The 23,857-nt window shown below is 39.8% G+C and overlaps 1 protein-coding gene and 1 long non-coding RNA gene across 6 annotated transcripts in view; one reads left to right on the top strand and one right to left on the bottom strand.

Moving 5' to 3' along the window:
- TUBE1 (tubulin epsilon 1) overlaps positions 1-6,776 on the bottom strand; it is a 32,218-nt gene extending 25,442 nt beyond the window's left edge. Inside the window, exons 1-3 of one of the 3 annotated variants that reach the window (XM_072141762.1) lie at positions 6,620-6,755; positions 2,900-3,015; positions 2,243-2,316 (exon numbers count right to left, since the gene is read on the bottom strand). In XM_072141762.1, the coding sequence (XP_071997863.1) occupies positions 2,243-2,316; positions 2,900-3,015; positions 6,620-6,651 (222 nt within the window). In that variant the 5' untranslated portion in view covers positions 6,652-6,755. Of the gene's footprint in view, positions 1-2,242; positions 2,317-2,899; positions 3,016-5,584; positions 6,158-6,619 lie in introns of those variants that run through there. The other 2 variants (XM_072141763.1, XM_072141764.1) reach the window with 2 other exon arrangements.
- Positions 6,649-22,945, top strand: LOC140121759 (uncharacterized). Of its 3 annotated transcripts, none has more exons than XR_011854180.1 (4): positions 6,649-6,757; positions 15,330-15,458; positions 18,702-18,824; positions 22,743-22,945. It is a non-coding gene; the product is annotated as an uncharacterized lncRNA (long non-coding RNA). The 3 variants fall into 3 exon arrangements; XR_011854179.1 differs by having other exon boundaries at positions 6,651-6,747; XR_011854181.1 differs by lacking the exon at positions 6,649-6,757 and adding an exon at positions 9,454-9,692.
- Positions 22,946-23,857: the final 912 nt, after the last annotated feature.

Here is a 23,857-nt window from a genome sequence, read left to right as displayed (position 1 = left end):
CATTTCAACATGACTTATTAACTTCTAACAGTGCAATATTTACCCAATTTTAATACATGTAAAACAGACACCTAAATAAGAAGCCATTTGCCTTCTAGCCATACTTTCTTCCACCACTGGGCTAATATTTGTCTCCACTGTTTGGGATAAATTTCTTGATATTCTGCTATGCGCTTCTTTAAACTCTTAAGGACACAGGGTTTGTTCGCTCATTTCTCGCTCTCCACCTTCAAAAATCCATATTTTTTCAGTTTTCCGTGTACAGAGCTGTGTGAGGGTATATTTTCTGTGTAACCAATTTTATTTCTAAGTGACGCTGTTTATTATTCCATGCCATGTACCGTATTTTCCGGACTATAAGGCGCACTTAAAAGCATTGGATTTCCGTGGAAATCCAAAGTGCGCCTTATAGTCCGGTGCGCCCTATGTATGGCGCTGGGCACAGGGCAGCGGACCATACTTACATAGGTCCCCGCTACCGGAGATCTCCAGCGGGAGATCTGCTGTCTCCGGTAGCGGGGACCTATGTAAGTATGGTCCGCTGCCCTCCTCCACCTCCCCCTCACCTTCTCCGCTCACCTTTCCCGCGTTCCCCGTCGCGTCTCGGCGTCGCGTCTCGTCGCCGCGTCACGTCGGGTCTCCGCCACGCCCCCGGCCGCCGGACCCCGCGCCTTATAGTCCGATGCGCCTTATATATGTAATTATTACATATATAAGGCGCATCGGACTAATGCGCCTTATAGTCCGATGCGCCCTATAGGGCAGAAAATACGGTACTAGTGAAATTGGCAAAAAAATGCACCACCTCTTCTTTATTCTTTGGTTTGGTACAATCATGGTGATACCAAATTTATATAGGTTTAATTGTGTTTCAATAATGAAATGAATATGTACAATACTACACTAATAGCTTTTTCATACTATGTTGTACAGCGCTGTGTGAGGTGTCATTTTTGCTAAATAAGCTGATGTGTTCATTGCTATCATTTTGAGGACTGTGTGGCATTTTTATGTGATGTAAAGTGTTGTAAAAGTAGCGTTTCAGACATTTGAGCGCTATTATCCGTTATGGGGTTCACTATTGTCAATAACCGTTTTAGGGTAAAAACCTTTTAGGTCTTTTACATGTTTTAAACTTTTTTTGTCCTATTTCTTAGGCCCTCTAGGGTACTAGGGTAACCTTAAATGGTCTGAACGTTCTTACAATATACTGCAATACTAATGTATTTCAGTATATGGATTTTTTTCAAAGTATTCATTACAGCGAGTCACTGGCTCATTGTAACGAATCTGCAGAAACCAGACAACCCCTGGTCTGCCAAAGACCCGAGGATGTCATGGCAACCAATCGTCACCGCCCCCCCCCCCCAATAACGTTTTGGGGAGCAACAATCGTGACGATAATTCAAGGTATTAGAAGTTAAAGGGGTTTTCCCACGAAAGAAAATTCTCACATTTCAATCCCCTAGTGATGTCAACACAATAAAGATCATTTTAACCCTTTACAGTAATACTCAGTTGTATTGCTGTTTTAGCTTCTATCATTCCCTCGGCTGCTCAGTGCAAAATCCGAGTGTGTGGGGGCGGGGCCTCTCTGATAAGAAGAAACATTATGATCCATCTAGTTCTGTGGGGTGACAATGAGGTCACATTATTAGGGTACAGGTGTAAATACACTTTCATCTGACTTCTGGCATTTACTAACACATAGAAAGAGAGATGAGACAGATCAGAGATGCATTAGATTACACATAGGCTGACAGAGAAGCTGACAGACCATTACACTGTTACACTGTGAGCTTTGCTACATCTCACAGATATGTGCCCGCCTCCCCCTTCCCCCGGATTACTTATCTCTTAGTAGTTTGCAGCCCCTCTCTCAGTTCACAATCTCCTGGTAGGATGTGATCAGTGAGTGTCTCTGAGCTCCGTGCAGGGGGTGTGGCTACAGCCAAACAGCAGACACTGACAGAAACTAATTCAAGATGGCCTCCGACCCTAAGTGAGAAGTTACTGGGTTGTGTCTAGGGGAAACTGAAATTGTGTACACCAGGACTGATAGAGAAAGGTTGGACTTATATCTGTGAAATGCTGTATTTTTGTTAATAACAGTTAATTAGAGAATCTGTTATTTTGTTTTCCTGAGTACATATAAGAAACTTGTTTTCGTGGGAATACCCCTTTAAAGGAATTAGTCATAGAGAATGATATATCATAATTATAGTACATTATAGATTATTACCTTGTTAACAGAAGCATGTTCTCTCAATGCAAGGTCCCAGAACCTGCAGCCAATTTGGTTTCCACATTGTCCAACTAGAAACATATTGATCACATTAAGTCATGGTAATATTTGAAACAAACTCTGCCTCCTTCTCCCTCCAAAGTTTTTAAGGGTGAATTCAAACGTTCAGGTTTTCAGATGCAGTTTTTGATTGTCAAACCAGAAGTGGAGTGCAAAAGAGGAGGAGCAGCTTCTCTCAATGATATGTAATTACCCATTTGGATCCAAACCTACATTTGGCTTCAAAAACTGCATCTGAAAACCTGAACGTTTGAACACACCCACACCCATAGTGCAAGGCGTGGGGGACTGCTTGTATGGGCGCTTAAACCATAAAATGAGTTATAAAATTGATGATGAGATATAAGGTGACTATGTTAAATGCACCAAACAATGGATTCATGTGGACCCAAAGACATTATATTAACGGCAATTTTTAAATATATTTTATTTCTAAATTTTATTAAATTTTGTGGTTTAAGAATCAAAATTAGAGAACAGTGTATTATCACTTGATTATTTCATAAATAATGTAATAACCATTGATCAATATTTGATGGATATTTTTTAATAAGGGGAACACCATGTTACTAGAACAGTGTTTTACAAAATTACCAAAGTAATGCATGTGTTTTTGCATGTTTTCCATGCGTTTGGCCGGTTTCAATCCATTTTCTTCATTTCTGCAAGTACAAGCTGCTGTGTTAACGTTTTCACTGCTGCTCAAACTTCTAGGAATGAAGAAAAACAGAGGGTGCAGTCACACATTGCATTTAAAAATGCATTGCAATAGCTTAAGGGTGAAGACACACATGGCGTTTTTAGGCCGTTTTTGGGCCGTTTTTAGTTAGTGCGTTTTCAGATCGTTAAAAACGCATGCGTTAAAAAACGCATTCGTTTTTTAAAAACGCATCCATTTTTTGAAAACGCATGCGTTTTTGTCCGTTTTTAATTGCGCAATTTCGGAAAAACCGGACAAAAACGGATGCGTTTTTTAACGCATGCGTTTTTAAAAAACGCATGCGTTTTTAAAAAACGGAGGCGTTTTTTAACGCATGCGTTTTTAACGATCTGAAAACGCACTTAGTAAAAACGGCCCAAAAACGCCATGTGTGTCTTCACCCTTAGAGAGATTTTCCTACTTAAACAAATTTTAACACTTACATTTACAAAACACAAATGTTTACACTTAATTTGTTAACAACGACCTGCAGTCTACTATCGGTCATATATCCCCCCTGATGAAGGTTCCATGACAGTGTGGACTAGGAAACGTGTCGAAATGTTGTTTCTGTGGTAGGGTCTTCTAGGGACCTCAAGTCACCCTGAGGGATTCTCTGGGACCATCCTTGTTAGGAAGGGAGTTTATGGGCTATAGGTCAAGTATAGTGGCAGGGGTTTCTAGGTGCAGTGTGCCCCAGACTCCTTTTATTACCCGCACTGAGGTCTGTATATGCACTTTTCTCATGATTTCTCTACTAGGGCTTATATGTTTTGTTAGACGGATTGGCTTTTTACTAGTTTGGTTCTGCTGTTGGACCTTTTTAATATATGAATAAAAGTTATTTTTTAGAGTGCCTTCACCCCCTTCTTTAACATTGTTTACATGTTATTATGCATTTTGCTGCTTCAAAGCAGTCAAATGCATAGCAACATGAAAACGAATGCATCAGAATGTCATGTGTGAACGCACCCCAGGCCGCAAGTTAAATAGGGTTTGTCAGATAATTAAGGAAACTAGCCCCTGGTGCCAGATTAATGCCAATAACTTGCAGGTATATGAAAGTGTCCTCTAATTTTGATCAGTGATCTTTTTCATGTAACTCATTTACATTTTTATTCTGTTCTTTAGAATATAAACAATTTCTAAAATAAGCTTAACCCCTTAAGGATGCAGCCAATTTATAGCTTAAGGCTCATTTTGTGTCGCTTTATATGGTTATAACTTTTGAACACTGTTACTTATCAAAGCAATTCTGAGACAGTTTTTTCCTCACATGTTGTACTTCATTTTAGTGGCAAATGTTGGATGAAAAATTTTGCGTTTATTTACAAAAAAAAAAAAAAATGAATTTTTGGAAATTTCCCTTTTTCGAAATTTCTAAATCATTGCGTTTTCAGGCAGATAGATTTACCAGCTAAAGTAGCTGAATAACATTTCCCATATGTCTACTTTACATTTTCGGCATTTGTGAAATGTTTGGATAATTTATTTTCATGTCACGCGGCTTACAAATCGAATATCGATTTTTCCGTATTTTCATCTTACAAATTGTTCTGCAATTTCTCCCGAGTACAGAAACCCACCACATGTGGCAGTTACTTTTATGGGCACACAGCGAGGCGCAGGAGGGAAGGAGGGACTTGCAGCTGCCACGATTTTAGTTTCTTCATTGGCCCCTTTTGTAGGCTATAAAATTTTAGTTTTTTTCCTTATTGGGGCCATGTGACGGCATTTATTTTGCAGGATGAGATGCTTTTTCCAGTGTTACCATTTTGGGGTTGGTATCCCTTATTGTTGAAAATTTTGGAACTTTTTTTTTGAGGGCAGGATTGTTCACCATATAGCCTAATAATCATACCATACTTGAATATTTTTTCTTTTCCGTGTTACTAAATTTGTCAAATAAAACCCTAATGTGGGAAAAATCTATCATTTTTGCTTTGTCGTCTTCCAAGTGGCATAACATTTTAAAATTTTTGGCTATGGAGCTGGGTGATGGCTTCTTTTTTGCGGGACATATTGTACTTTGCAACAGTATCATTCTGGAGTACATATGTTTCTTTGATAACTTTTTATTACATTTTTTTGTGGGATTGAATAGGTAAAAATCATAATTTCTGGAGGGTTTTCTAAAAATTCTTTAACAGCATTTATCGTGCGGGTTCAATAATGATTTACTTTTATTTTATGGGTTGTTACGGAAGCGGTGATATTATATATGTGTATTTGTGTTATGATTTAGACTTTTTTTACTTTTTCCACCTTGGGGCATGAACAAGCAATCATCTGATCGCGTTGACCACGGCATTTAAAGGGTTAAATACCCGCGATCGGAGCCCACTCCAATCGCGGGTGTTACACTGGGGTGCTGGCTATTATTCACAGCTGGCACCCCGTGTTTCCCCGATGTCGGTACGGCACCAATCCAGAGCTGAGCCGGCATCACCTCAGAGGCGGATAGAGCGGCCGCTGAGCGGTAAGTCACTGCGTTATATATCCGCCGCGGAGCGCTAAGGGGTTAAAATAGTGCAATTTTACTCATGTTAGGATAAATTCACATAGGACTACACAGTCACCTTGACATTTAGGAAGTTGTGTGTTCTTTAATTATGTTCCTCAGTGTAGATCATAATTTCTTGTAAGCAGGGCCCTCACTCCTATCGTTTCATATGACCATGTTATTACTCTGTAATGTCTTGTTCTGTTTGTATATACACCCCATGATCTGTAAAGTGCTACAGAATATGCTGCTGCTATATAATGATTAATGGATGCCATATGTATGCAGCAGGGCTGAGTACGTACTGTGCATATGGAAGAGATACTGTGTATATGTAATGTGTATGCAGCAGGGCTGAGTAGGTAGTGTGTTTATTGGGGATATACTGTATATGTAATGTGTATGCAGCAGAGCTGAGTAGGTAGTGTGTATATTGGGGATATACTGTATATATGTAATGTGTATGCAACAGAACGTGGAATATATTGTGTATAACAAGGATATACTTTATATAAGTAATGTGTATGCAGTAGAGCTGTATAGGTAGTGTGTATATTGGGGATATACTGTATGTATGTAATGTGGATGAAGCAGAGCTGTGTAGGTAGTGTGTATAACAAGGATATACTGTATATATGTAATGTGTATGCAGCAGAGCTATGCAGGTACAGTGTATAACAAGGATATACTGTATATATGTAATGTGAATGCAGCAGAGCTATGCAGGTACAGTGTATAACAAGGATATACTGTATATATGTAATGTGAATGCAGCAGAGCTGAGTAGGTAGTGTGTATATTGGGGATATACTGTATATATGTAATGTGTATGCAGCAGAGCTGAGTAGGTAGTGTGTATATTGGGGATATACTGTATATACGTACTGTGTATGCAGCAGAGCTGTGTAGGTAGTGTGTATAGTGGGGATATACTGTATATATAGTGTGTATAACAAGGCTATAATGTGGATGCAGCAGGGCTGTGTAGGTAGTGTGTATATACTGTATATATGTTTGTAGTGTGCATAACAAGGCTATACTGTGGATGCATGTAATGTGGACGCAGCAGGGCTACACCTGTGTGATAGGTGGCCGTTATAACCGCACTCACCTTGCACCACTATAGACTGGGTCATGATGCATCCGTTACTACGGCCGTTACTGACAACTTCATACTGCCTGTTGAGCTAGCTCACAGCACGTGACCAGTCATGTGATCAGTTGGGGAGGAGTCGCATGGTATGACTGGGTAATGAACGTCTAGAATGGAGTTGCTCCTGGTAGAAGTGATGTCACTGGAAGGGGCGGGGCCTCCTGGAATGGGATGGGTTGTGACTAAATCCCATGACTCAGAGGTACCCGTCCTCCCCAGTCATGGGATTTAGCTGGCTCTGTATGAGCTGTCTATTTCCCATGACTGGGAAGGACCTATTCGCCCCCTAGTGGTGAGGTGCTGGATAGTTATAGGATTTAGCCTTCTCACATAGAAGAGGCTATTTCCTATAACTCAGAGGGACCTGGTCCTCCCCAGTCATGGGATTTAGTCTGCTCTGTATGAACTGTCTATTTCCCATGACCTGGAGGGACTCTTTATTCTCTTATTGGTTTGGACTTGATCTATGAGAGTTTTTGGCTTCTTCATGCTAAATACACACTTATTTTATATTTTGTATAATTTTTAACATTGACTAAAGTACAAAACTACCATTTCCCCTTGTCCAGAAGGACCTTTTCTATCTACTATATGGGGAGATTGGGTTATGTAGGAGAAGGTCCTTCTGAGTAATGAGGTTTAGCCGCCTCATATAGAAATGACTATTTCCCATGACCCAGAAGGACCTTTTCTATCTACTATATGGGGAGATTGGGTTATGCAGGAGAAGGTCCTTCTGAGTAATGGGGTTTAGCCGCCTCATATAGAAATGACTATTTCCCATGACCCAGAAGGACCTTTTCTATCTACTATATGGGGAGATTGGGTTATGCAGGAGAAGGTCCTTCTGAGTAATGGGATTTAGCCGCCTCATATAGAAATGACTATTTCCCATGACCCAGAAGGACCTTTTCTATCTACTATATGGGAGATTGGGTTATGCAGGAGAAGGTCCTTCTGAGTAATGGGATTTAGCCGCCTCATATAGAAATGACTATTTCCCATGACCCAGAAGGACCTTTTCTATCTACTATATGGGAGATTGGGTTATGCAGGAGAAGGTCCTTCTGAGTAATGGGGTTTAGTCGCCTCATATAGAAATGACTATTTCCCATGACCCAGAAGGACCTTTTCTATCTACTATATGGGAGATTGGGTTATGTAGGAGAAGGTCCTTCTGAGTAATGGGATTTAGCCGCCTCATATAGAAATGACTATTTCCCATGACCCAGAAGGACCTTTTCTATCTACTATATGGGGAGATTGGGTTATGCAGGAGAAGGTCCTTCTGAGTAATGGGATTTAGCCGCCTCATATAGAAATGACTATTTCCCATGACCCAGAAGGACCTTTTCTATCTACTATATGGGAGATTGGGTTATGTAGGAGAAGGTCCTTCTGAGTAATGGGGTTTAGTCGCCTCATATAGAAATGACTATTTCCCATGACCCAGAAGGACCTTTTCTATCTACTATATGGGAGATTGGGTTATGTAGGAGAAGGTCCTTCTGAGTAATGGGGTTTAGTCGCCTCATATAGAAATGACTATTTCCCATGACCCAGAAGGACCTTTTCTATCTACTATATGGGGAGATTGGGTTATGTAGGAGAAGGTCCTTCTGAGTAATGGGATTTAGCCGCCTCATATAGAAATGACTATTTCCCATGACCCAGAAGGACCTTTTCTATCTACTATATGGGGAGATTGGGTTATGTAGGAGAAGGTCCTTCTGAGTAATGAGGTTTAGCCGCCTCATATAGAAATGACTATTTCCCATGACCCAGAAGGACCTTTTCTATCTACTATATGGGAGATTGGGTTATGCAGGAGAAGGTCCTTCTGAGTAATGGGATTTAGCCGCCTCATATAGAAATGACTATTTCCCATGACCCAGAAGGACCTTTTCTATCTACTATAGGGGGAGATTGGGTTATGTAGGAGAAGGTCCTTCTGAGTAATGGGATTTAGCCGCCTCATATAGAAATGACTATTTCCCATGACCCAGAAGGACCTTTTCTATCTACTATATGGGGAGATTGGGTTATGCAGGAGAAGGTCCTTCTGAGTAATGGGGTTTAGTCGCCTCATATAGAAATGACTATTTCCCATGACCCAGAAGGACCTTTTCTATCTACTATATGGGGAGATTGGGTTATGCAGGAGAAGGTCCTTCTGAGTAATGGGATTTAGCCGCCTCATATAGAAATGACTATTTCCCATGACCCAGAAGGACCTTTTCTATCTACTATATGGGAGATTGGGTTATGCAGGAGAAGGTCCTTCTGAGTAATGGGATTTAGCCGCCTCATATAGAAATGACTATTTCCCATGACCCAGAAGGACCTTTTCTATCTACTATATGGGGAGATTGGGTTATGCAGGAGAAGGTCCTTCTGAGTAATGGGATTTAGCCGCCTCATATAGAAATGACTATTTCCCATGACCCAGAAGGACCTTTTCTATCTACTATAGGGGGAGATTGGGTTATGTAGGAGAAGGTCCTTCTGAGTAATGGGATTTAGCCGCCTCATATAGAAATGACTATTTCCCATGACCCAGAAGGACCTTTTCTATCTACTATATGGGAGATTGGGTTATGCAGGAGAAGGTCCTTCTGAGTAATGGGGTTTAGTCGCCTCATATAGAAATGACTATTTCCCATGACCCAGAAGGACCTTTTCTATCTACTATATGGGAGATTGGGTTATGCAGGAGAAGGTCCTTCTGAGTAATGGGATTTAGCCGCCTCATATAGAAATTACTATTTCCCATGACCCAGAAGGACCTTTTCTATCTACTATATGGGAGATTGGGTTATGTAGGAGAAGGTCCTTCTGAGTAATGGGGTTTAAAGAAATAACTATTTTCCATATGTCAGAAGGGCATACTCCATCTATTATATAGTGATTCCTCCTCAGTTTTAGGGTTGAGGTGGCTAATGTAAAACTTACTATTTAACAGACTCCTGAAGGGATTTATGGAAGGGTCATCTCAAATCCAGATTTAACAGTTTTGGAAATCAGTCATAGTGTAAGTCTTAGAACTTCTTGTAATTTATGGCAAAAAAAAAAAATCTGAATTTTCCTCTGCACTGTGCATGTAGACCAAGCAGGTTCATGCAATCAGCCTTATGATGACACAAGGTCAGGTTTAGGGTGATGACACACATGGCGTTTTTGGGCCGTTAGTTAGTGCATTTTCAGATTGTAAAAAACGCATCCGTTTATGTCCGTTTTTAATTGCGCAAATGTTACCTCACAAATTTGACTGACACATAGGGGGCATTTTTTTCTTTATTTTATGTTTTACTTTTTCTGGCACATGTAATGGATTAGCATTTGCATTGTCTGAGATGTGGCTTGTGTGGTGTCTACTGGCATCCAGATGTTGATGTCTTTTTAAAACTTAACTAATTTTGCATCAAAAGGTGACACTTCCCGGCTGGAGTAGGAAAAAATGTTAACGGGTAATTTGAGACCCATAAAGACACAAAAGCCAGATTTAACATTTCAATTGTATACTGTAGATTTTAACATACTATTAGACTAGCAATTATGTCCAACAAAATTTGAAGGCTTTCTGTAAAGCTAGCTTATAGGAGCCTTAGGGTGAAGACACACATGGCGTTTTTGGGCCGTTTTTGGGCCGTTTTTACTAAGTGCGTTTTCAGATTGTAAAAAACGCATGCGCTAAAAAACGTTTTTTGCGCATGCCTTTTTTACGATCTGAAAACGCACTTAGTAAAAACGGCCCAAAAACGCCATGTGTGTCTTCTTAGGCCGGCGGCACACATGGCGTTTTGAACCCGCTTTTGGTCCGTTTTTAAGCAGTCCATTGAAAGCACATCCATTTGTAACTTGTTTTAATAAAGATAATTGGTAAAACCTGTAAAAACACACATGCGTTTTTTAACGGACTGCTTAAAAAGGCCCAAAAACGGGTTCAAAATGCCATGTGTGCCGCCGGACTAACGCGTGCGCTGGCTGAATTCTGCTCTGACCCCCAAACACATTGTACAGGAAAGTAGTCCATACATCATAAAAAAGTATGATGCAAGGACTCCCTGTTTGCTGTCCATACCGTAGCGCCAGCTACTATGGTATTATGGTACCGCGGCTTCACAAATCAGGACAATAAGGTATTGCCTAGTCCGACAGCACAATGTTGCAAGTGCACTATCATAGAGGGTGATGTTTTTGATGTCAACCAAAATAGATTTAAAACAACACATGTGCACCAGAGTATGATGTAGACCTGTGCCTTCCAGCAACCTGATGAATCCCGTAGGCCAGACACTGCCTTTAGGGTGATGGCAGACGTGCCGTCTTGGCTGCGTTTGTAAACCCAGACCATGCTGCACCCACTGGGGCGGTCCGATCACATCTGCGTTTCTATGGAAACGCCTGCGATCGGGAACGAGCCGCCGGTGTTTTGCGTTAATTTAATGCAAAACACTGGCGGCTCGTTCCCAATCCAAGGCGTTTCCATAGAAACGCCGATGCAATCAGGTTGCGGCCCGCCCCGGTGGGTGCGGCTTGGTCTGCGTTTGCAGATGGCAAGTCTGCTATCACCCTTTGGGTGAAGACACACATGGCGTTTTTAGGCCGTTTTTGGGCCGTTTTTACTTAGTGCGTTTTCAGATCGTTAAAAACGCATGCGCTAAAAAACGCATGCGTTTTTGACAGGTTTGACCAATTATCTTGATTCAAACTGGTCAAAAACGCATGCGTTTTTCAAAAACGCATGCGTTTTTTAGCGCATGCGTTTTTAACTATCTGAAAACGCACTAAGTAAAAACGGCCCAAAAACGGCCTAAAAACGCCATGTGTGTCTTCACCCAAAGGTTGTGCCTTCTAAGCCTTGAACGGGCAAAGGTTACAATGAGAGCGCAGGTTCACTTCTCAAAGTGTCTCCCTTCACACCGCTCCATGTGTCGTTGGCTTATAGGTGGTGTGAGGGCGCGTTCACACGTTCCGCTATCGTCGCGTTCATAACGCGACGCTAGCGCACAGTGGGCGGGGCTCGGGCCGATCGCATATGCGTTTCCCGGGAAACACATGCGATTGATAACCCGATCGCATGCGTTTCTCTGGAAACGCATATGCGATCGCCCCAAACTCCGCCCCCTGTGCGCCGCGACGCTAGCGGAACGTGTGAACGCGCCCTAAACGTTAAAATAATTTCCTGCTGTGTGCCAGTAATTGTGGTTATTTCAAGATGCGGTCACACATAGCAAATAAAAATGCATTGCAACAGCTGAAGAGAGATTTGCCAAATTAAACAGCTGTTAACACTTGCATTTACAAAACTCGAATGTTAACAAATGCGTTACCAGCTGTTTAATTTGGCAAATCTCTCTTCAGCTGTTTCAATGAGTGACCACACTCTCAGGGCTTCTACTGCAGAAAACTTGTGTACAAGCCCTGTTAACCCCTTAACATCCAGGCCTTTATTCGTTTTTATTTTTACTCCCCACCTTCAAAAATCCATAAGTTTTTTTAAAATTTTCCATGTAAAGAGCTGTGTGAGGGCTTTTTTTCTGTGTAAGAAATTGCACTTCGTAGTCCAGGTATTTAATATTCCATGCAGTGTCTTGGGAAGCGGGAAAAATATTCCAAATAGGTATTTTCTCGTGTGCTTGGATTTTACGGCTTTGCGCCCCAAATGACATGTCTCCTTCATTATTTGGGTCGGTTCAATATCGGGGAGACTTTATAATGATTTCATACATTTACAAAAAATTAAATCCTCCTGTCCAAAAAAAATTAAATTCTTCATTTCACCATCTTGTGGAGATCAAAACTTTTTCATACTTCGGTGTACATATCTGTTGGTGCTATTTTTTGTTACTTTTGACAATGTTTTCAATGCTCCAATTATAAGGAGTGTATGGCCTTTTGATCATTTTTTATAGAATTTTTTATAGTTTGCTAAATGGCAAGAGTGTAATTTTTCTACTTTTGGTGCTATTTTCCATTAAAGTGGTTGTCCGAGTTCTTGAAAAAAATTAAAAGTGGCCGGGAGAGGGCTGCTTAAAAAAAATAAAGTCCTACTTACCTTCCGGTGCTTCCGGCCAGACCCGACAACCTTCTGGCCCCCATACACAATGCTGTGTATAGGGACGGATAGGCGTGCCCGGCCACGGCCAGCCGGAAACTGAGTCCTGCGCTGCTCTGGCGGCCATGTTTGTTTACATGGCGTCCGGACCGGAGTGACAGCAGCGCTGGATACCGGAGGGCACCGGAAGGTAAGTAGGACTTTATTTTTTTTAAGCAGCCCCCTCCCGGCCACTTTTAGTTTTTTCAAGAACTCGGACAACCCCTTTAAGGGGTTTAAGACCAGGAATAACCGTTATTATATTTTGATTGGAAATTTTTGTTTATGATTTTGACTGTTTATTTAGATTTATATCAGTTCTAGGGAAAGGTGGGTGATATGAACCTTTTTTTTTCCCCGTAGAATTTTTCAACTTTTTAATATTTTTTTTTATTACTATTTTTCAGATGCCCTAGGGTACTTTAACCCTAGGTTATCTGATTGATCCTACCATATACTGGATCCGCCTTTCTTTTAGCTTCTTATGTCCTGGATTCTACAAAAAAGGTTTTTAAATTTATGCAAATGAGCCAGAGGGGCTCCATAGACATTAATGGAGTCTGAAGACCCTGAGGCTTATTTACATAATTATTAAAGCACTTTTTCTTAAAAACAAGGGCGTAGACCACAAAAAAGTTCACAGGGTGAAACTGGTCAGAAAGGGACCATAACCAGTCACCACCAAGGAGACTAAACAACTAATGACTTCATACGCAAAGCCAATAAATCAGAATAAAAATATAAAATAAAACATGGTAAACTTTATTACTGATAATCATTAAGTAATTATATTAATTATCAGTAATAAAGTTTACCATGTTTTATTGTATATTTTTTATTCTGATTTATTGGTTTTGCGTATGAAGTCATTAGGTGTTTAAACAAGGGCATAGGAAGCACACCAGTATGTTAGTGCTTGGTTTACAGTCCTTCATCCTGGTAGTAGATGTCCTTTAAATTTACAAAAATTATTTACGGTATATAAATTTAAACAAAAACAAACATTTATTTTTTAAATAAACATTTAGTGTCAAACATAAACTATATTAAAATAATCAAAGAATACAGCAAATTGTCATAAAACAAAATGGAAGAAGAAATTACAAGGCAGTCAGTACCAACACTCTACCATACATACTTAGTGAGAACTACATTTGTTGCAAATGTATGGTATTTCTTTTGTTGTTACGCAAGGAGACTCTTGGCTTAATCTAACACATTTCAAATGGTACCACATTTTGCATGTAAAACATTCGACCATTTTGATTTTGGGGTGGTAAAGAAGGCATAAGCAAAAAGTGCTTAGTCTAATTTTTTTTGAATAAACTGGGGCACGAGATTTTGACAACATACAATGGGGGAACATAAATATTTCTTCTTCTTGAAGACATTTAACAAGGTGAGCTCTCATTTCAGTTTGTTTCAGAGCGACATCGCTCAAACTTATTCCATATGCTAAGCATACGGCATTTGCAATTGCAAATGGCCCACAATCGTTTGTGCCTTTTTGTTTCTGAAATGTGACACAATGTAGATCAAGAATTGAAAAATCTCCCTTAAAAAACATTGAATACAAATTTGTAATTTGTTTTTTTAACATATCATTAACTGATGTTTTCAATGAATCATATATTATTACATCATCTGCAGATAGATGGGAAACCAGCCAATGGGCACCTACATGGTGTATCTGAATGATACTTTGCTTTTGAGTAATTTGGCTAACTTGATTGTGTGCCAGCAGCAATGTGTCACAAAGCCCAGCCACATGAGGGAACTGCACTGAAATGAGGTATTGGCAAGCATTAATAACATTGTCATCTAGCCACTCATTTCCCTCAATATTTAACTTATCCTTGTAAGTTAACTTAATGCCATTAATGATTTTCCAGGTGGCATTCAATGTGTCCTGTACAATTTCACTGTGCGCAGGGCTGGCCTTATTTATGGGTATTACTTCCTCTACAATTTCCCACACCTCTTCTCTGAGCATATCAGCTTTGATACCTACTCTTTGAGAGGCCGGGTGTTTGGGGCGGCCGTAGGTACGTATTGGAAGAGGTTTAAAATGTTCTGGTGGTGCCTTTTGTCTCTTTGGAGACTCAATTAATGGTAATCCTCCATCTTTAGGTACAAAACCTTTAACATTGGTTACCAATTTTAGCAGTTCATCCTCTACATTATTTAAAACATTCACATCTTTGATTAGATATAATGAGTCCGCTAGTTCTTTGACAAGGCGGTGGCATTTTTTGATTTTTGTGGTTCGATTTGTTCTCCTTCGGGGTGCCAATTCCAATATGTGTTCTCTGGGTGGTATCTTCACATCCTCAAAATGATGTGGTCCCTCAACTGTCTCCTCTTTTACTTCTTGTTTAAAACAATGTACATCGATTGTAAATAGTGGGTTCTCAGTGTAAGACTTTCTCAGTCTATCCCATCCCCAGTCACTGATGTATTGTATAATGCAGCACATATGCTTACATGGAAGTAAAAAATTTCCCCAGTCTACACAAGTGCAGAAGGGAGTTTCTTCTCCTAAATTTACACTATATTTTTTTCCTTTTTCAGTTTCACCGTCGACTGAAAAAATGCCTAAGGCACTATTCACGCACACGACGTTGGTGAGATCCAGCGTGCTACTCATTCGGCGCATGATGTGGTTAATTATCTCTCTTGGCCGATTTTGCAAAAACTTTGGTATGTCCTGTTTGTATTTTCGGTATAATTTAGAACTCTGAACATTTAGCTCCACGTACCTGGGTAATGAACAAACCATCAGAAATGTTAATTATAAATTGCTCTACTTTGAATAACAAAATGTTATATTCTAAAATATATTTTATTATTAAATATCTAAACATATCCCAACAAAAACATATGTGGTGGAATTTATCATGACTGCATGCATACCAGAGTGCCAGAGCACAAAGTCCAATATACTTTTGTATTGGGTGCATCAATTAATGGGTTCTCCATGGATGAAAAAAAAAAATTTCACAGCTAAGGGGGCATAAAAAATAATAAACAGCTTATACTAACTTCCTCCAGTGCTAATGTCCCAAAAGAATACCAACTGTTTGTTAATTTTACTGGCCCCTCAGCTGTGAATTTTTTCATCCATTGACAATACCTTTAATTCAAACCTGTAGCTCAACTCCAAATATTTATGGTTCGAATGCAGGTGTTTTAGGCAGAATGTGCATGATATTTGTTCAATAGATCCACTATACTTGTGGACAGTGTGAACACTAAGGGCTCATTCACACGGCTGTCTGCGGGGACGTACATGCAGCCGCAAATTTGCGGCCACATGTATGTCCCCATAGACGGCAATAGCGGCACGGCGGGGATCCGGTGCCACACGTGTGCCACCGATCCGGGCCGCACACCGCAAAAAGATAGAGCATGCTCTATCTTTCGGCGTGTGTGCGGCCGTGCGCCGCTATTCTCTATGGAGGGAGGAGGGGTCACCTCCTCCTCCTCTCCAGCACACGGCGGTATGTCCGCACGGCGGGCATACCGCTGTGTGAATGTACCCTAAGGTTTAGTCATCAAGTAATGATCTTTGCTTCCTTAATCAACTCCTCACCTAGACAGCAAGTAGAGTACTTAAAGGAATCCTGCTGTAATTAACATTCATACAGAAAACAAAAAAAACTTCTTTGCCTTCCCACTATGTACTCTCATATATGGCAGCAAAGATCACCTGACAAGTCTCTGTAAACGGGTTATAAACTTCGAATATATACGGTCACATTGTATTATGAAATTAACCCCTTATTGGCTGCTATATGGCAATATACATTATATTAGCACATGCCCTGTGCTATAATATCATGTCTTATTAAAAAATATTTAATGGCAACTTTTTTTTTGCTAATTCTAAAAAAATATATAGTTAATAAAATGATTTTATCAATTTCAAGTCCCACATCTGATGTAAAGCGGTTAAAAGATATAGTCATTTAAAGGGAATCTGTCAGTAGAAATTCATCTAATAAGCCACTACCAGTATGTTATCAGGCAGCTGTACGCCTTCCAGATTGTGTTTCTTTCATGGCCTACTGCGGTGGCATCATCCAGAAAATCAACCTTGAAGTGAGATGTAAATTGGTTGTATAAAAGGTGGCAGCGATTTTAACACTGAAGACAAGCTCCTTCTTCTTCAGAAAGTCCCCTTCACTGTAATTCATGGTTCTGCATCCAGAGACACCACTAACCAGACTTCCTTGACTATATACAACTAATTTACATCTCACTTCAAAGTTTGTTTTCTGGATGATGCCACCACCCTGAACCATGAAAGAAACAAAAACTAGAAGGTGTTACGATGTTTGAAAATATACTGGTAGTGGTTTATTAGGTCAATTGCTGATGGCAGGTTCCTTTTAAAGAAGTGCAAAACAGATCTGAAAAAATTAACCTGGACATTCACGCACTAATGACGCTCAGTCATGAAGGTTAAACTACCAAATATCTTACTTTTTGTATGTGTTGGGGAAAAAACTTGAATGAAGTACTGAAATCATTTCACTAAGAGAACAGTTTTTGTAACCCTCTAGGTGAGTATATTTCAGAATTTCGTGCTGTCGCTCAAGACCATTGTTCGTATGTATGCCAACTTGAAACATACCACTTCGGTAAACACGGGCCCATTTCTGTTGTAAAACGAAACAAAACCATAGTGATATTAATTACAATTTTAAACCTCATCATATCATTTGTATTGTATAGTCAATCTAACTCAAACATAATCAAAAGATACAGTAAGAAAAGATCCAAGCAGCACTACGAAAACACACAATGAGTAAACAAAATAAAAAGCGTGTGCACACCTAAGAGGGCCGGACATCAGGTCCTTCAATTATAGAGACAAATGAAAAAAGGGCAGCACACCAGATTGTAGTAAAAAAAATACCTCAAATCTTGAGAAAGGCTCACTGTTTGGAGCCGAAACGTTGCTCTTTCACATGGAATAAATCCACTAAGGTATTTTTCACTACAATCTGATGTGTTGCCTTTTTTAAATTTGTCTGTGAAACATAACCAGTTTTTTTTTTATGCACTTAGTGATGCGGTCTGAGAAAGGCACTAATGACTGGATTATTTTAGCAAATTTTTGCATGCAATGGTTTAAGGGCCATACCTAATTTCTTTTTCCGTGCTACCTTAAAATTGTTTGCAGTGTTTTTTTTGGGGACACATACAGCCAGTTAAAATGTTATACAAATCTTTAAACAGTTTTTTTTTCTTTTACACGTTTTTTCCTGTAACTGGATCATCTATAAGAGCCCCAGTTACAGATGGAAATGACCCCCTGTGACTGGGGAATCTGATCAGAGCTGGACTAGGTCTAATTAGACCCAGCAGCTCTGAATAACCCCTTTAGACCCAGTGGTCACGTGACTGGCGAGTCTATAGCGCCGGAGGCAGCTCCTCCATGCCTGCTCCCGCGCCTAATGCAGGACCAATAGAAAACTGCAGCGACACAGACCTAAACCGCTGACATTAAATGTGTTTGATGTAGAAATGAGAAGACCTGTCGTTCCAGTCCATAGTTGACATTCAGGTTTGGCCGGCTGACCTGGATTTATGGCTGGACTGGTGGTTGAAGAGCCAATCGGGCAAATGGACACCACTGGCAATTAGCCATGGTTATGATTGGTCAGGACACTGAGCGACCATGCTCCAAATCTGACCAAATAAATTTTGTGCATATATTTTGTGGTATGGTTGCTCCTTGGGGTCATAATGAGACATTTTGTGCTCACTGCTTGGGTACCATCAACCTCTTTTGTGGCTGTGATCCGTCCACAATTTGCCAAATGCTAGCTCACTAAACCTCCAGCCACAGACCACTTATGGCAGGAATTGTAGCTATTTCATGGCTTGTACAACAGAAAACTAATATACAAGCTCTAACAAATTCACTTTATTTAGTTTGCTTAGAGCTGGGAGGGTTTCACAATCGTTGTCGGGGAGTTTCCGATTGGTGTGTGATGGGAGAGAAGAGAAGAGACAGCGCTACCTCGTGAAGATGGTTTTTACAAGGGGAAGAAAAGGGTAGGTGGATGGAATACTCACCTATTCACATATGCATATGCGCATGTAAGATGTGTAGCCAGCAGCCAGTGGTCTCCTGTGATACAACAGTACCCGGACCAGATCCCGGGGCTGAAGGAAGTCGATGTGCAGAACCCAAGGGAAGACAGGATAGTCGGCGCTCAGAGAATCCTCAGGGATCCAACGGAAGTTAGCTCGATGAGGGTAATATTTTTATTTTACAAAGATTAAAAAACAATAAAAATGCTACGCGTTTCTGCTCCGTACCGGAGCCTTCGTCAGGCATAACCTGTATTGGTGTAAGACAGCTTTAAATACGGTAACGACTTAACAGATACGCCCGGTATGACCCGGAACGTGAACGGATGTCATTCATTACAAAATAAAACACTTGAGTTAAAAATTAATTATAAAGGAAACATTTCATATTATATATACATAATTACTTATAAAAAAAAGACTGATTAGAAATATATATGAGTAAATGGAGAATGGTATGTAAACTAGACAACGGAGGACCCGGAAGTGTATATGTGTGTCTTGACGGGGAACTTTCTGAATGACTAGCGGTGAACCGGATCACGGTGTGTGGAGTAGCGTGGCTAAGTAAACAAAGTATGGTTGCTAGGGAACAGGTTGACGCTAGTCGCTAAAGGAGGAGGGTTACGGAAGCCTTGGAGGGACAAAGTGAGGATTACTTGCAGAGGCGCTGCGGGATGTTAGCAAAGGGTTGCTAAGAGATGGAAAATGCTGGCTGTTCCGGATATGGGCTGCGGAGGTCTAGATGGAAACGAACTTCTGTGTGGTAGGCGGTTATGTGCTGCATAGCGAAAGATGGAGAATGTCAAAAATGCCACAATAACCATTATGGGTACACACAGTGAGCAGTACATTAGGTGAGTATAAAAATCTACAATTAAATGGATTCTAGAACGGCATTAAGACCGTTTGGGTGTAGTGTTCCCAATTTGAAAATCCAATAGGATTCGCGTCTTTTAAGGGTTTTTACCCTATTGTTGCAATTGTTCTATTGGCGTCAGCGTGAGATTTTCAAAGGTACAATTTTTCTCGATGGTAAGATGTTTTGAAAGGCTTTGCTTCAGAAACCCGGGCTTTGTCTTGTGTCTGTGGCCATTCATTCTTACTCTTAGTGTTTGGATTGTGCGCCCCACGTATTGTAGACCACACGAGCAATTGATTAAATATACCACGAAATCGGAGGCGCATGATAGTTCTTGCTTTATTTGAAATGTCTCTCCTGTATTAGAGGATGTAAAGGATGAGCATCCCGGGTTCAGCATTTTATAGCAGAGGCATTTCTTGTGAGCACATCTCCTGATACCTTTTTTCTGAGTGGTGTTCTTATTAGGAGGGTTAGCAGATTTAAGCTTGCTCGGAGCAAGGATGTTTTTAAGAGTTGTCGCTCTCCGGAAGGTTATTTTCAGTTCGTTTCCATCTAGACCTCCGCAGCCCATATCCGGAACAGCCAGCATTTTCCATCTCATAGCAACCCTTTGCTAACATCCCGCAGCGCCTCTGCAAGTAATCCTCACTTTGTCCCTCCAAGGCTTCCGTAACCCTCCTCCTTTAGCGACTAGCGTCAACCTGTTCCCTAGCAACCATACTTTGTTTACTTAGCCACGCTACTCCACACACCGTGATCCGGTTCACCGCTAGTCATTCAGAAAGTTCCCCGTCAAGACACACATATACACTTCCGGGTCCTCCGTTGTCTAGTTTACATACCATTCTCCATTTACTCATATATATTTCTAATCAGTCTTTTTTTTATAAGTAATTATGTATATATAATATGAAATGTTTCCTTTATAATTAATTTTTAACTCAAGTGTTTTATTTTGTAATGAATGACATCCGTTCACGTTCCGGGTCATACCGGGCGTATCTGTTAAGTCGTTACCGTATTTAAAGCTGTCTTACACCAATACAGGTTATGCCTGACGAAGGCTCCGGTACGGAGCAGAAACGCGTAGCATTTTTATTGTTTTTTAATCTTTGTAAAATAAAAATATTACCCTCATCGAGCTAACTTCCGTTGGATCCCTGAGGATTCTCTGAGCGCCGACTATCCTGTCTTCCCTTGGGTTCTGCACTTTATTTAGTTTAAAAAGGACTATATCCTGCTGCTGTTACTTTGGGCAGTGGCTTTTTGTAAGTCGTATATCTTGTGAGCTTTTCTGGCGAATAAACTCAGCATATACATAAAATGTTATGTTAACCTAGCCTAACCCCTTCAGAATTTTTTTTTTGTTTTTCATTCCCATGTTCCAAAATACAAAACTTTTTATTTCACAAAGATAAATGAAGGCTTGTTATCTGTGAGACAAATTTTAATTTCTACTAGTGGATTTTAATATTCCAAGCAATTTTATTTAGTATCATTTACAGTTTTAAAAAATTCCAACTATTGTCAAACTGTCACAAAAAGTCCTTAATTGTGTTTGCCTCTCCACTGGAATCTGAAATCATTGCACATGTGCCATCGTAGACAAACATCTACTACAAATATAATCATAATAAATCCAATAAAAAAATATATGTAGATTTTTACCGCTATTTCAGGCAGCCATTTATTGGAGAACCACTGCCTCAGTTCTGAAGTTTTCTTCCAAACATCTGAATTGGTCAAAGTTTGCAGAGCAACATTATGTTCTTCCATACTTCTGGAATTTGCTATGTCACGAAGCATTTTCAACACAGCTTTACGAAAATCTCTGACTTTGTGATCTTTTTTGTTCACCCACTCCATCCAAGCTTTTTCCCGATGAAATTCACAAAGTAATATTTTTGAATCTACATAAAAAAATGTTAATTTAACAACTTAGTGTGGGACATATCACCTGAAGAAACTCTTTTCCAGAAAAAGTTATATAAATACTCAGAACACTGCTGACGTGTTCATAAATTCAATAATTGTGTTTCTCACTGCTTGCATATTGTTGAAAAAAAAAATGCTTATGTGAACAGACCCATAGGAATCAATGGGTCAGTATACAATCCCAAAAAAAAGATAGCATATGGACCTCAAAAACACCTGTCTGAATGAGCCCTTCAGTTGGATTTACATGCATGTGAAGGGTAAGAGACCTTAAGCTTGAGTGCATGTTTTGCCAGATTTTCAATTTACTTGTATACATATGATTACATGTTGCAAATATGTTGAGGTTTCATACAACATATTAAATGTTATCTCTGGCTATTAACAGCTCAGTTGTTGGAATTGGTTGCCATGGGCAACTAAAACAGTTCTGCTCTCAAATACTTCTGATAAATCTCCCCCTGTGTGTAGAATCCTGGGTAATGACAATTATTATCAATCAATAATATTGCATATGTGTTTGGTCTGTCGGTGACAAAAAAACATTTTTATTGTATTCTTAGGTATTAACAATGTAAAATGCCATATTTCTATATACTTACCAGGAAATACTTTTGAGACAGCATTTATCTCTTCCAAACAAAAATCAACCAAAAAGCAAGTTGGCTTCCAATTCACGTTCCATGACTTAAACATTGCTAATGCTTCCAGTATGCTTTGCGAATTTTCATACTGGGTGACAAAGGCCCCTACTACAACATAACACACATTTGTCCTAACACAGAGAAAAAACAGTGGCAGAGCATACCGCGTGGTTCGGTATGTAGCATCAAATAGGGTCATATGATTTCCATATAACTGTAGTAACCTTTTTTGCCACTCTGTTTGATAGCAGAACAAAAATGTCTGCTCATTGCACTCTTCCTCAGTGGCTGTGTTTGGTCGATAATAAATGTTAAGAGTAGTATTTTCTTTCTGCCATTCATGCACAAGATGAAGTAGGTTAGATTGATCTACTGAAGAGGTGTGGGTTGATGACTTTGCTTTAGCCATAATATTGCAAATGTCCTTTCTTGTAGGATAGAACCGTCTCCGATATTCTATCGATACATCTGAATCTGGAAACATTTCTGTACTGACGTATGTATTAATGTGACGCCTCATCTCACTAATTTTACGAACACCACCTCTGTGTAAATTGATAATTTTTTCTTTGACTCTAATGTCAACCTTTTCACGCAAGTTGGCTACCTGAAAATAAAAATTTTCATAAAATTGGTAATCTGACATTCTCATACATTTCAACAAATTGCTTCATGGGCGATACCATTCAATTATTGGAAGTACTTTGTGAGCCTTATGGTTTGGCATTAGGAGCCAGGGCAGTACCATGGCCGACTGAGTGTAGACCATAGTGATAAACATGTGAGATGTTCTGTAATCACAGCTTGCATACATTCTCTACGTCTCCATAAGCCAAAATGGCTTCAGTAAAAAATCACTGATGTGAAAAAAAATGCCAATGTGAAACCACCCTTAGGCTGCATTAACACAAACTTAGCCTAATGTATGCCTGACCTGCCATAACCATGGTCTGTAGGTTGTAATTTCTGAGATTGTTTAGAGCATGACCCAAGAGTACTAGAATTTTTCATTATCAGTAATTCAGATAAGTTGGAACTTATAGAAACTTGAACAAAGAAAAATGTCAGCTTGCATAATGCAAAGAATCCATCATGTAACCACCAGTGGCGAAGAGGAGGTAGATGAGACCACTCATCGGTCCTCCAAAGCCACGTCGCTGTCAGTCAGAATCGATATGTAGAAAAACATAGAAAAAGGTTCTACAGCACTCCAATAAAAGTAAAAATCCTCAAGTTTATTGGTTTACATTAAAAGCAGTAAAATGCTAAATTGCACGTGTGGTACACAGACCAACACATTTTGAACGTATAAAAAAATTCTATCTGTTCTTAGTCATGGTCAAGTCATGAGACCATGACTAAGAACAGATAGAAATTTTTTATACGTTCAAAATGTGTTGGTCTGTGTACCACACGTGCAATTTAGCATTTTACTGCTTTTAATGTAAACCAATAAACTTGAGGATTTTTACTTTTATTGGAGTGCTGTAGAACCTTTTTCTGTTTTTCTACAATTCAGATAAGTAGCTCATAAGCCCATATAATATTTA

Source organism: Engystomops pustulosus, chromosome 3, assembly GCF_040894005.1.
Source record: "Engystomops pustulosus chromosome 3, aEngPut4.maternal, whole genome shotgun sequence".
Classification (NCBI taxonomy): domain Eukaryota; kingdom Metazoa; phylum Chordata; class Amphibia; order Anura; family Leptodactylidae; genus Engystomops; species Engystomops pustulosus.
This window is presented reverse-complemented; position numbering and strand designations above follow the sequence as displayed.